Source organism: Mugil cephalus, chromosome 19, assembly GCF_022458985.1.
Source record: "Mugil cephalus isolate CIBA_MC_2020 chromosome 19, CIBA_Mcephalus_1.1, whole genome shotgun sequence".
Lineage (NCBI taxonomy): Eukaryota > Metazoa > Chordata > Actinopteri > Mugiliformes > Mugilidae > Mugil > Mugil cephalus.
The window spans coordinates 13,921,307-13,935,350 of record NC_061788.1 but is presented as its reverse complement, the minus strand read 5'-3'; the positions used below and the strand labels follow the sequence as shown (position 1 = coordinate 13,935,350).

Below are 14,044 nucleotides of genomic sequence, written 5' to 3'. Positions count from 1 at the left end.
ATTGTGACAAATCACAAAACTGCTTAAAAGCGTGTAGCGTCGAGGGGGTGTCAGAACCTCGACTCGACTGCACTGTGAACAATGAGAAGTGTTAAATGTAATATTGTCATATAATGCGTCATATTACTCATTAAATGTCAAGAAACACACGTGAGAGAGCTTCCTCAGGTCAGTAGTTGTTCACCCTTCAACCTCCACACACACGCTCCACGCCCATTTCTTAATTAGCCACAAGTCAAGAGAAGCCAGGCCACTGCCGAGACAGTCGCTTAGATTCAAAACCGCTTCTCAGGTTCATCCATCTTTATATACAGTCCCTGGCGTCTGCACTTTCATCGTAGCACAACTCTGCCGCTTTGAAAACAGTTGCCAGACAAATCTAAATTTCTTAAAGTCGTTCATTTGAGAAGTTTTTAACAATCCCAGACAATCTCTTGGCAAAAAAAAATAACTAAATAAATAAAATAAAGGGCTGGATTAAATTGGCTTGGCAGCGGCGTTGTAGACACACAAGAATGAAAACGCAGGCACAGCTGCATAATGAGTGTCTAATAATTCACTGCACTGGTCTCCCAAAAAAAAAAAAGTATACTGAATAAGGAATGAGAAATCATTTTGAACATTACAGAGCTTGGGCAATATTCCTGAGGCTGAACAGTGATATAGTGCTCAATGATCTGTGCGGCGCAGCGTGAGTCGTACAAGGCAGCTCTAATAAAAATATTCAAATTTGTGGATTTTTTTTTTTTCCTCCTTCTAATGTGAATACGGCTGATTAAAATAGAAACAACCCTATTGAAATGAAAAGAGATGATCAGTGAAGCACATTGACTAATTTCCATTTAATAATAGCTATCATAATTATTATTTACTCTGATCTTAGAGACAGTAGCCGCGGTGAATACGCGAAGCACAGAATGTGTTTTAAAGCAAAAGGGAATTCGATAATTCCGTGCGCTGCGGCGTTGGCTCCTTCATCTGAGCCGGGATAATACATTAACAGTCATATGGTGGAATGAAAACAATAATTACACGAGACGACATATAGGTCCCATTTACTGTTGGCGATGCATTGAATTCAGTAATAACTGGTGCTTAACGTCACAGCTGGAGCCCCAACTATTACTAGATTAGGCTTTATGATATGAAATTATGTTACAGGGGAAATAACGTACGCCTTCACTTTCCCACCTGCTGAACTTCTGGTTGCTTCGATACAGCCTTTGTAATGTATATATATACATATTGGTTTTTTTGTTCGTCATTTTGATCAAGATACACATGAGGTAGGATATTTTAAAGTAAAAAATTACCTTGTGATAAACAATGAAATGATGACTCCATTTTAATTATTCATGTCTTGCATTAGCATTTCAGCACTGCAGCTTCTTCTTACTCATCAACCAATATATCCAAGAATGATTATGTATCTGCAAGGAGCTACCGTGCAGACCCTAGGGGAAGTAGGGCAGGGGGGTCGCAAAGCTTTGGTTGATTAGATATTTTTTATATATATATATATTTTTTTTTTATTTCCCCCCACAAATTTAAATGTTATTAACATGAATCCAACATATTTTAATAAAGGGATAAATGGAGGCAGAAGACGTCATCTTTCAGTCAACACTTCACTCATTCAGTGACACAGGAGCTGTCTCAACAGTGCACCGTTTCACACTACACCTGTAAATCTAAGCCTCCTGTACACAATAAGACCCACCCCTATCACTGCTCAGCCAATCACGTGGCCATATATTCATATATTCAGGTTCTGAGAGTCTGTTCAGTCCCAAGGTGCCGCAATATTAGCAGAAGAGAAGCTAACGGTGCAGCTCGCTCCCATCAGCCAACCACTGAGGCCAATCACTTTGTCACTTGAAAAAACTTAATGAATATTTGAACCTGTTTATTACTTCAATACCTTAATACTAAATGAAGAATGATAATAATAATGTATGTTTGTAATTTGCACTAGGCTGAGTTTAATACAAAACACATATAGTAGGTAGGGGGTCCCTACTTAATAGCTCTGAAAAACACTTATACCACTAAGATATATTTTACAATATTACAGCTATTCATGGTCACCAAAATCCTCTAATGGGAAGGAGTTTTTTTTGCTTTCAAATGCACCAATAAACACTTAAATGTGCAACATTAACTGCATTACGGAGCTTACATAGTGCTTGTTAATGCTTCATAATGGGGCTCAAAATAAATTATTTCACTTATTATTTTTTTCCAAAGAAAACGCCTGCTGCAAAGTCACTTCATGTCACTTCCACTTGCCCAGTAACCCACAGGGTGGCAGTCTAACACAAATGCCCCCCTGGTATCCAACGCCGCATCACATCAGCCGTGTATTTCAGCTGCATCACTGCACGGAGAACACGTGACATGTGCAGTTTAGACAGAGAGGGGGAAAAAAAACACGCGTGCGCTCGTTTCACGTAAGCCGCCTCGCTTAAGTCAAACATCATGCCTGACCCGTCATTCACTGCCACAAACATGCCCTGACCCCGTGTTTCCGTTTGCCGGCCACAAATGTCACCTTGGTTTCAGATCGCCGTCCCTTCGCTGAGGTGGAATAAGAGGAGGGGAGGGGACGGCGAAGGCGGGTTAGGAAGTAAGCCAAGCCACTGGGCCACATCATGTTAACCTGTCAGCCGGTTTTTCTGCCTGACCGGCCGTGCCTCATTAAACCTAATGGGAAGTGTCACCGTCGACCCCGCCCCCCAACTGGCCACCTGACCTGTAGAGGGAGGCAGGCGGGACTTGAAAGAGAATAAAAGGTACGAGTTAGAAGGTGCGAGATGGAAGCAGAGGAAGGAATTTGAAAAATAGATTACAGCAGAGGAAGAAACCGATGTGGCGAATAAAGGAGCGAGAGTCAGTGAGAGATACGATAATGACTATGCATAGGATAACACAGCAGGGCTATATCTAGTGATAAGGAATGATGGAAGATAAAGAGCAGATGGATAATTGTGATGTGTGTGGCGTGGATGGATTAAGAACTAGAGTAAGACATGCTGCTAAAAAAAAAATAATAATAAGTAGAGGAAAATGGAACAGTTTCAGAGTTGCGTAAAATAATTAATGTTACAAAGTGAGAAAATGCGTCACAATATCACATATATTTTGCCTTTAATGGCTCTATGTTTTAAAGATACAACTTGCACTTCTTGCATCAGCGGCTGCAACCCACAGTGGCACCATCAGCTCAAATGTGTGAACCTTTGCACGATTTCTCCGGTTATTTATTTTATATTAAATGGTTGTTTTCCCTCTCTGTCCTTTCCCAGCTAGTTCAGCCTAATGCGGGTCCCGTTAATGTGACAAAGGGCCATATAAGCTGAACTTAAATAGGCGCATGAAGAACAGAACAAATGCTTCGCAGAATTCCACTGCTGGGTTCGCAAACATTCATCTGTTGCAGAGCGTATCTCCTGAGATGGCTATATCTGCAAAGTGTTTGCCGTGGGCCAAATAAATGGCAGACATGCAGCAAAATATCAGTTGCCCTTTTAAAGAAAATGAGAAAGCAAGTCAGGCAGTAGTTTGTCTCTGCAAGCTGTTTTTAATGGATTTTTTTTTTCTCCCCCCCCCCACTTGAAAACACTGGGAGGCTGTGACTTTCGGAATGCCAGGCAAATGCGCGGCGGAGGATTTTTACCGCCGTAAATACATCCGACGCTTCAGACTTCATGGACTTTAATGGAGATAAGAAACAAATGGATTATGTTGAACTGTGATAAGAAAAAGTAGAATTTAACTGGTGTTAACATTCAAAGTCTTTTTCTAAGTACTTTTCAAAACACTAAGGATGCATTGAATATTTTTTTTTTTGGGCTGTGGAGCATGATGGATCATATAGCACTGTTTCAAGGGGAGATAAGAAGCTTCACCGTGGGGAATTTAGCTGGTATGGTCTGTTGCTTTTTTTACATTATCAAAAAAAAAAAAATCCACTAGCCTGCTTCCTACAGCATTCCGTCAGTCACTGGAAATTTCACGCTTGCTGTGCCTCCGTGGTAGGCCGGTTTTAAATAGCATATTTAGCACACTGCCTTTGTCTGAGGAGTCAGCTGAGGGTATTCAGCATGTTGTCCCACTTTAACAGCTAAAGTGAGCCCCCCGGCCGGGTTCGAACCGATCCCACAACCGTCTCGCTGCGAGGCGTCAGCGCTAATGCTAACCGCCGCACTCTTTGTTATTACAGGTAGCCGACCTGTAATTTATTCCCGGCGCTCAACTGCAAATGTGTTCCCACTCTTTCAGGTACGAGAGGGTCACCGATAACAAGGATAATGCAGAGGGAGCGGAGGAGAGGGCGGAGAGCGCCTGCGTCGCCCAGTACCAGAGCACCACTCTGCGTGTCCTCACGCACTTCGTGGCGGACAGCGGAGAAATCCGAGGGGCCATGGAGGAGGAGGGACTGGGCCAGCAGAACTTCCTGCTGGGCAGCGACTGGCAGGTGGACGTGACGCAGCTGGTCAAGGAATCTCTGAGGGTGCAGGACCCGAAGGTCGCCCAGCTGCTGGATGGTCAAGTCCTAATCGGACAGAGCGCCGGAACCACTAAACTACAGGTTGTATGTGTATATATTTAACTGGAGTTACTAAACTCAAGGTTACACGCGTCTACATTTTGGGTTCTTCATCATAGGAGCGACAACAAAGAAGCGGCAGTTTTGCTGGAAGCTGCTTAATAAATGTGTCTGGTGTGAATCAACAGGCATTTAACCATACTGATTAAAATGTTAGCACCTTAACTTAGAAGAACCTGCAAGAATGCCTCGTAATTAGTTTTCTGTTAAGTTTAGATTTCTTTAATCCAACTGAAATAGTTCTGATTAGAGATAACTTAGCTGTTCTCATGGATGCTAAACACAATTATCTGATAAGAAATACTAGATGTGTTAACTACTTATCAAGTAAGTATTCTCTGATATTTTTGGTCATAAAATCTGCAAGAGATAGACTTTTTCAGCTGCCTGCTTCTTTAACTTCTTTAACTCTAACATCACTGGCTTTTCATGAATGTGGTTTTCTGCATTAATGGGCTTGTGTATAGCAACCTTACACTCTATAAATATGGATGGCAGAACAACCAAAGTAAGCAGAGCTCCCCCTGGTGATCGGGTGCAGTATAGGGAATAACCTCCACCCCCTCCATGTTAGCGCATGGGACTTGGGTCAAGATAAAATAATATCATACACAAGAAATAATTTTTTTGTATGGTTGGTTTCATTCATTTGAGGTAGTTAATAAGATGTTGACACAGTTTATGAAGTTTCATTTTAGTTTAATTAACGGTAAAGAAACAAGATGTGACATAATGGCGACTTCCAGTTGCCATGTCAATCAGTCTGAGATGATGAGGATTGTAAGAAACAAAAACATAATTAATTAATTAACAGACAAGTACGCTGTATAATGCAAAGATTCTTGTGAGTGGCAAGATGGTGCTTGCACAGAAGAATATTGTCAGTAATAGTCAACATAGTGGAGCTTTTAAAGGGACTGATTATTTTTTTAAGCCAGCTAAAAGCATGGGAAATATAGAATTCACATTTAAACCAAAACATGACTTTAAACTGATGCTTACGTTGCTCCGTGTCTGCTGGAGGCGTCCAATGATTTATGAACGCATAAGTCGAAATAATATGCTGAGTCTGTCGTCGGTGTCCTCTGCCCCAAAGAGGCAATTAAAATAAATTAATCCACATTTAAATAAGTAGTTTGGAAATAAACACAAAGAAAGAGGTGGGAGGCCTGAGAAAAAGCAAAGCAAGAAAGAACAGGTTTGGCCGTGGAAAAGGAGGGAATCACGAAAACAGCGCCATTGATCGCAGCATGGCACAAACACTTAAGCCTATCATGAGCTGACAGAGGAGCATGCTTTCATGGCACGTCTAATAAAAGCCTGCACCTGAGCGGCCTCTCTGTCTCTCGCCGCGTCTCCGTCTCACACATGCACACGCACAGACACGAATGCTGAGAACATATCTGCCTGAGATAACACAATCGGCACCTCGCACAGAACGGTACACGTGCCCGATCGCACTTTAAATCCGCCTTAATAGAGCATTCACAGGATAACAACACAGAGAAACACGGTTGAAGCAGAGGGCTGAGATCAAAATATTCACAAAATATGTGCTGAAGAGTTACGTGCACCATCACTAGACAGAGAGCAATTACAAGTTTGGTCAAGACGAAATCAAAATGACAGAAAAAATGACAAAAAGAGATGCGAGGGCACCTTGTGTTAACTTTGATACTTCAGAAATTGTGTGCGTTCATGTTAAGTGATCATTTGGTGGCTTTACACCTTACCTGTTTGTCCAGCCCATGGCTATTTGTGGCTATTTTTCCAAACAGACAACCCTGTGAAATTGGACTTGTGACCGCCTCAAAGGCTGCAGCTTCACCTCCAGATATCGATCAGATTACGACAGGACTCAAAATGCCCCACATTTCTGTCTGAGAACGGAGCATTTTCAGATGCTTTCCCCCCGAGGGGAGCTTACTTCTGCATTTCACGTACCAGGGACGGCAAGTTTTATTGAACACAACAATGGCAATTTAACGGCGTCCACTTTTCAAATTCCAAGAGCTACATTTTTAATGCACTGAAACACTGCAGCCGGGACCGTTTCAGCCGAAGACGGTGCGTTTGCAGTTAAGTATTTCTGGCAGTGTGGCTCTGTTCTGGGACCTCCCTGCCCTCCATGCGCCTATGTGGAAAGCCTAAGGCAGCCAGAGTAGAAAGAGGCGCAGCGGAGACACCCGGAAAAGAACAGAGCAAGCATTAACGACACAAAATTCACATCAGTAGACGGGCGCAGGATGAAAGGAGGAGATGGGGTGGAGGTGGGTTGCTCTTAAGCAACCGTGTACATAAACAATGTAGGTAACTTCTTCTCGTCATGTAGCTTTGGGGCACGACTGAATAAATGATGCATTCAAATCTATGTCAAAACATCTTTAGATATGACATACCTGCAGTTTTTACACAACACCTATAACAAGCAAGTTAGTAATAGTAATAGTAATAGTAATACTATAGTAATAGTAATAGTGCAGAGTTATGTCACCAGTTATACCATAATTCCAAAGGAATATCTTTATCAATTTCACCTAAAGTGGTCAGAGACAACTCCTATAAACTTGTTTTCCTGTGGATGACGCTGAAATGTAATCACAATAGTGACAAATACGGACATGTAACTATACATATTTTTTTTTTTTTTTGCTTCCCATCTACTATGCAGCTTGAAAAGATCTCACGTACCGAATTACAACTGCTGTTTTCTTCAGACGCACCACTCACTTGATATGCAAATTGCATAATTGAACATAAAGGTTAATTGTACCCCCGAATGCCAACATGATTTGGTTCGTCTATTTAATCAACAACGTCCCCTTCTTTACTCATAGCGCGAGTTTCGGTTTCAGTGTTTGGCGTGGCGCTCGGGCGGCGTGTGGAAAGGTTAAATTATTCTGAATGAAAACATGCTCCTGATTCGAGACGAAGCTTTTGGGGGGTCAACCCAGGGAAATCATGTAAACACTTCGCGGAAAACAGGCAGACAAATCAGCTCAATGAAGCACAGAGGTCAGCGTTCACATATAGCTTACCTAATGTTCCTAAAAACAACACAAGTCATTTCAGAATCACCAAGTCTCACGACCTTTATGTCATGGCTGTTCTATTCATGGTGGCTATGAAAAAAGCAAGCAGCAGTCCTTTCTTGATTTGTCCCTTTCAAGCTTCACAATAATAACACAGCAAAATTAATGATGTTCCAGGGGGGGAATAATGACCAGCAAAAGACAAATGATGGTGTAGGAATAACAAATATCTGGTATTTTTTCATTCTTCCCTGGTGTTTCAATATTGGTTAAGAAGAAATAAGGGAAACTCTTTCAAAATTTGTATTGAGTTTTATTTGAATATGGAAGCCCTCCGACAAAATAGAACCAAAGGCCAGAGAAAGCAAGTAATATATTCAACTTCACTTAATATGTTATGACTTTTCTGTCCTTCTAGTTGCCAGTAGTTAAAATTTTAAAATTTATTTCCAGATAATAAAGTCCTAGGAATGTACCTCTTTATCTTTTTTTTTTTTTGGGGGGGGGGGGTGTTACCCTATTATTGAGTGGTTTGTGGTTTTAAAAATAGGACATATGGAGTTTTATTTAAATTAATCTGTTAAGTACTCCACTTGGAAACTTGGATTTGACATTTAAACCGATGCCAAGGATTTCAAAAGGCCACAGATGCATTAGAAGTTTCTATAGTGGCCACAGAATTGATAATGTGATCATTAATATACTGTGCTGCAAGTCTGATGGTGTAGCAGGACTGAGGAATAAATCTATTTAAGTACTCTCTTTCTGACATATTATGGATAGACTACTTGCATGCGAAACACATTTTGCTATTAACCTTTACATAAGTGTCAGTTTGCGAGTCAGAGACACATGGTCTGGGCAACAATGGATTTCATGTAATATCGTTGGCTGCACAGGACTAGATCCAGGTGCAAATGGGATTTTGTAGGCTTCAGGTAGCGACAGCCCTCCGAGATCTGGACAGAAATCATATAAGACAAGACTCTGACAGCTTTGAATAAGAAGGGGTAGGTCTAGAAGGGGTCTGTAATTGCTCTCTGGGGGTTGAATGAAGAAATCTGTAAACTTCAGAGCTGGTGTGAGGAAGGGACTTGACATCTCTGGAAGCCTGGTGGGAGAAGCTCACGCTTGTGGATGTAGGCCAAAGGCAGGATCTGCTGTCTCGCTAATGGGATGAAGGCAACTTTTTCTTAATCGGACAAAGGACTCTGGTAAAGGGGAGGGGAAGGGATCTGACTGCTGGTGCTGCTACTGCCGGATAAAGAAAAGGCGTCCTGACATCTCGAGATGAGAGTGGTAGAAAGTCTGGGCATTTGTTAGCATGTAGTCCGGGTTCGGTTGAGAGGTATGTTGATCTCTTTGAGGGATGCAAAAAATGTTTCTGACATCTTGTTGGGAGCTCTGTAGGAAGTTTACAGATTGCAGCCTTAGAGGAGAAAGATGCAGGTCAGTCCTTTCATGGTTGGAACACTGGCTTCCAACCTTTTTGCTACCAGAACTGTGACGGAATACTGCGGACTCACGTTACATATGATACGAAAAGCCGAGAGCAACATCTACCCGTCGAGACAATCCGTGTGCACGCGCAATTATCAACATGGAAAGTCTCGTGTCCACCAATCTGCCTCTTTAACCTCTCATAACTTCTCAGTGATGAGGTTAACACATGTTTCAACACCACACTCAGTTTAGCTGCTTAACATTCAAGCGTAACGGTTTCACCGTGTGGGAAGCAAAGGGGAAAATGCAAAGAGGTAAAGCAAAGGGAAGAAAACAGGGAAATAGGGCCGTACAAATGAGGCAGTGATCGGTGTCGACAGTTCATTATGGCTGGTAAAAGCGGCCTTGTGGGGGCGGCTAGAGGAGAGACTGGAGCCCTAATTGGAGCGGATGGGAGAGAATCTCTTCTCATAACAACATCACAATTATTTACACGCTTACACCTCTGGCAACTCAGCGCGTTGGCGAATGTGTTAAAGGAGAAGTTGTATGTTTTAGTTGTATGTGAGCCTTTTTACATGATGGCATGCGAGTGTGGAGTCTGTTATGAAATATTAGAGTTTAGAATACAGTAGTTGTGCCATTTTGGTGACATTTAGATATGTTTATTTAATACAGTAAAATCTCAAGAAAAAAAAATCTGTTGTTCCAGCTAAAATTCCAGAAAACAAGAAACAATGTCCACCATGACCAAGACCACCTGAATCACATTGTTACCGGACTCACTGTCAACATGAGATCAAAGGCTAAATTTAACAAAGTAATGATTTATATCCAAACCAAGATGGTATTTTTGGCAAAGTGCCTGTTGTAAGCAACTGTCTTTTTCTAAATCTAGACAGACCTGAACGATAGCATAATTAAATATTTTATTAAAGCTGGAAGCAAATGTGTGTCTACATCAACATTAGTATTGTGGAATGCAGGTTGCGGGGATCCTGGACTAAACATCCGATTTCTACAGAGTACCTCAACATCATTATCAACAACAGTGGCCATTAAGCCTTAAAAATGCGGTCTTACCATGCGTAGCAAGCAATGAGCGGAGTTCTTGCGTCTCACAGGTGCTGTCCCCTCTGACGTCGTCGGTCATGGCTGAGAGGAGCATCAGGGTGGTGGACGATAGAGTGAGCGTGACAGAGCTCGGGGTGCAGTTGGTATCTGGGCTCTCTCTGTCCCTCCAACTCAGCCCTGGAAGCAACCGGGCCATAGTCGCCACTGCAACAACACAGGAAGTGATTGAATCTCTCAAACAGGTATTACTGAACATTTACATACAGAATATACAGAATGTAGACATCAACCTATTTTGCACTATTTTACATGATTAATAATTCCTTAACCAACCATGAGAGGAGAAAGTTTATTAGCATTGTGAATTATTTGGCTTTCAAGTTCAGGACTGAAAAAAGAGTTATTATGGAGTCCATGATACTCGTTGTAATTTTTCTTTTTAAATTAATTCGCTCTTGATATAGCAAAGCTTTCTCTTTGATTTGCATCTCCAACCACGGAACAGCTCTGTTATTCCTATAATTATAATTTCAAATGAAGGAAGGCTACAGTCTCTTCCCCTGGAGAGAATAGTTGGCTTTGTGGAGAATAGTTTCACATCCATTCTATCCAACTGTTTCAATGAACCTTTCTACTTTAATTAAGACTGACTTTCACTTCTTCCATGTTGCTCTGCTTTATTTTCCAGCCTCTGTTTTTTCCCGTCCTTATGCATTCTGAGGGAATGTGCAGATAACTGTTTGAGGAGTTATTTTCAGGAGGTTTTTCATGCTGGGTTACTGCTGCTGAAGGGAGTAGTAACTGCCGCTGTACCAATTTCTGTCTGTGTCTGTTTTCTTAGGAGTCCCTTATCAGTGCTTGGCTCCAGTTCAGTGACGGATCCATGACTCCGCTAGACAACTACAACCCTGCCCATTTCACACTAGCTGCCACCTCTTTGGATGAACGGGTTGTGTCGGTGCAGCACAATGCATCGTGGAAGTGGCCCATCATTGTTGCCAAGGGCGAAGGGCAGGGTTTGCTTGTGCGTGTTGAAATGAGCCAATCCGAAGTGTGCCAGAAGGGCAGACGACATAATATTTTAGCTACCGGAATGGCAAACATACAGGTAAGGTTTGGCCAGCAAGAGGAGCAATACAGACAACCAGGAGACCGGCGAACACGGCCTGATCCTCCGTATTATGGAGGATCCATCTCTGATATAGAAACTGGGTTAATTAACCGTGGAGCCACTACCATCAGGGGCCATGTTCCTATGAGGCCTAATGGTGGCCGTCTATCAGCAGACAGTGGAGCAAGGGTCCCAAATGAATTCTCTGAATATCCGAATCAGGCTGACCTGCCACGGAGTCGCAGTACTGATGAGGACTTGTTGCCATCTCGACGGGGACTGACAGACCTGGAAATTGGTATGTACGCCCTGCTGGGAGTCTTCTGCCTGGCCATCCTGGTTTTTCTAATTAACTGCATCTCTTATGCATACAAGTACCGTAGCAAGCACTTGTCCCTGGAGGCCCCGGAGACCATGCCCCATGCCCACGACTGGGTTTGGCTTGGCCAAGATGAGGGGTTATGTTTGCAGCAGCAGCAACAGGATGAGCTTGGCGGCACCCTGGAGGAAGGTAGTCAACTACTGAATGGAGGCATCCAGCGAGGTAACTCCGGTGGAGGAGGATGTAGTTCAAGCGGGAGGGATCACCGGAATGAGTCACTTAACTCACCCACCACCAAGAGAAAGAGGGTGAAGTTCACCACTTTTTCTAGCATCAAGTCCAGTAATGGATGTCCAGTGCTCAGCCCATTAGCACTAGTGCAGACGAGTGAGATAAAATGGGTATGTCCAGACATCGAGCTTGGGGACTCAAAGGATCTTAGGGACTACATGGAAAAGCTTAATGAGAATGCTATTAAGAACATTGCATAGGGGGGAACTGGGTGTTTCCAATGAACTAAAGAGAAACTCACCTGAATGCCTTCAGAATACGGAGGGAAGGAGGAACGGAAAAGGAAAGAAAAAGAAAAGAGGGTGAGGAAAACAAATTGAGGCTGTTGTTGAACTGTACACCTCACCAGGATCTGCCACGACACTACAGTATAGTTAAGAAGGAGGGAAATGTGAATCTGGTATTGTTGCTTAACTTAAATGTATGTTCTTTGTCTCCACTGAGATTTAGTTTCCAGGTTAATTTTTATGCGGCATCTACATTGTTTTCTTTCTTTCTTTCTTTTTTTAATCACCTTGTTTTAACGTTGTATTTGTTGTACTTTCTTTGTTTTGTTTCTTTATAGAGTTTCTGTATGCCCTGTACCACATGTCAGCAATTATAGATTCTAGGAGAGAAAACAATTTTATATTGTATATAAAAGCAGATTTGGAGGTAATATATGTATAGTAACATTTTGTAAAGTGCAGTTTGGTTTGGTTTAGCTTTTGTTTTGTTTTGTCTCCAGAAACCAGATCCATGCATGATGTTATTTAAGAGGAGGCATGTGTGTCTGATCTGGTATGCGCAACGAAAATGTGTAGATAACTATTATCAGAACCACTGGAGACGTGTCAGTTTAGTATAATAATTGCATTTGTTTACTGTGGACAAGTTTGGGGTTGGATTAAGTATGTTAATATTGGTTTAACAGGTTTTATTAGATCTCTATATTTTCCCTTCTTATGATTTATGACTCCCTTTGACCCAGTGGCATACTCCACGTATGTATGACTACGTCTTTTCGTTCATATGACTTCAAACAGCCAAATATCACGACTAAATTAGAACTACACTCAACAGAAAAAAACACATAAACAGACAATCACATAACTAATGTTTGACCTAATGTTTTCATTTATACACTTTCCATAATAATCTATCCAGTCTGAAGGTTGTGTGGCATGGATTAATGGGGGATTAGCAAACACACTTAATTTCTAAAATCAGTGTATATGACATTTTGGATCCCAGAAGAGAAGTCACAACAGTCAACGAACAAATGATCAAAACCTGTCCCCTTCACTTCTTATGTCATAATATGGCAGCATTAGCCGAGTCCATCTTTTTCTACTGTATGTCTGTTTTAAAATTGGCTGCTGGACTAATTAAAACTGAAGGTGACTCTTCTTTGTCTTCTGGTTGTCTGATTCATTGGACTGGCTGTTTTACTCTACTTCGTCTGTGCAGTTTAGCACATCTGACGGGTTTATGCGAATACACAGGCACAGGCTTCATCAAGTATCGAAATCAAGAGTTGCTTGTTATTGGCAGTCGGTGCAGCTGGCAGCTGAAGCAGGAGAGATTATTTTGCACCTTTCATCCCACAAATCCATTCAGATATTCATTTATTTCCACCACGCACTGCAAGGTTACCATCATCCATTGGTTTTTGGGCGTAATACTGGTAGTACCATTAAAACTGACAATGGACACTGGCATTAATTCACTTAGCTGTCGTATAATACTGTACACTGACACAAATGGTTTATATTTAATTAAGAAAGACATCTTGTTGAGGCCAGATGGTAATGTACCAGCACATTTGACATTAAAAGCACTAAAGAGAAAATACGTAGTCATTCAGGATACTTAATCATATTTCATGAGCAGCAACAACAGAAAAAAAAGAAGTAGTGAGCTGGCAAAAACATCTACTTAAGTATAACTATTCAAAAGCAATGGCATTTCCAGTAATAGCAGAGCAGGGGAGCAGAGCTTAAGATAATAAGTATTCTTCCCATTTAATGATACCTTTGAGTATCATTTGTGTATCATAATGCGCTGTTAAAAAGGTTTTTGGTGCCAGAACCCTAAATCAAAAGTAACACACTCAGACAATTAGTCTTCTTCCACAGGATCACAGATGTGCTCCCCTTTTCAAAAGGGCAACCTAATTAGAG

The 14,044-nt window shown here is 41.8% G+C and overlaps 1 protein-coding gene and 1 long non-coding RNA gene across 3 annotated transcripts in view; one reads left to right on the top strand and one right to left on the bottom strand.

Moving 5' to 3' along the window:
- si:dkey-112m2.1 (transmembrane protein 132C) overlaps window positions 1–13,271 on the top strand; it is a 149,352-nt gene extending 136,081 nt beyond the window's left edge. Inside the window, exons 8-10 of the mRNA XM_047570684.1 lie at window positions 4,282–4,591; window positions 10,209–10,400; window positions 11,000–13,271. Coding sequence (XP_047426640.1) covers window positions 4,282–4,591; window positions 10,209–10,400; window positions 11,000–12,082 — 1,585 coding nt within the window. The 3' untranslated portion in view covers window positions 12,083–13,271. The remainder of the gene's footprint in view (window positions 1–4,281; window positions 4,592–10,208; window positions 10,401–10,999) is intronic.
- LOC124997106 overlaps window positions 1–14,044 on the bottom strand; it is a 115,694-nt gene that overhangs the window by 74,529 nt on the left and 27,121 nt on the right. For both annotated transcript variants that reach the window (XR_007110920.1, XR_007110921.1), the window contains exon 2: window positions 10,168–10,362. This is a non-coding gene — a long non-coding RNA (uncharacterized LOC124997106). The remainder of the gene's footprint in view (window positions 1–10,167; window positions 10,363–14,044) is intronic.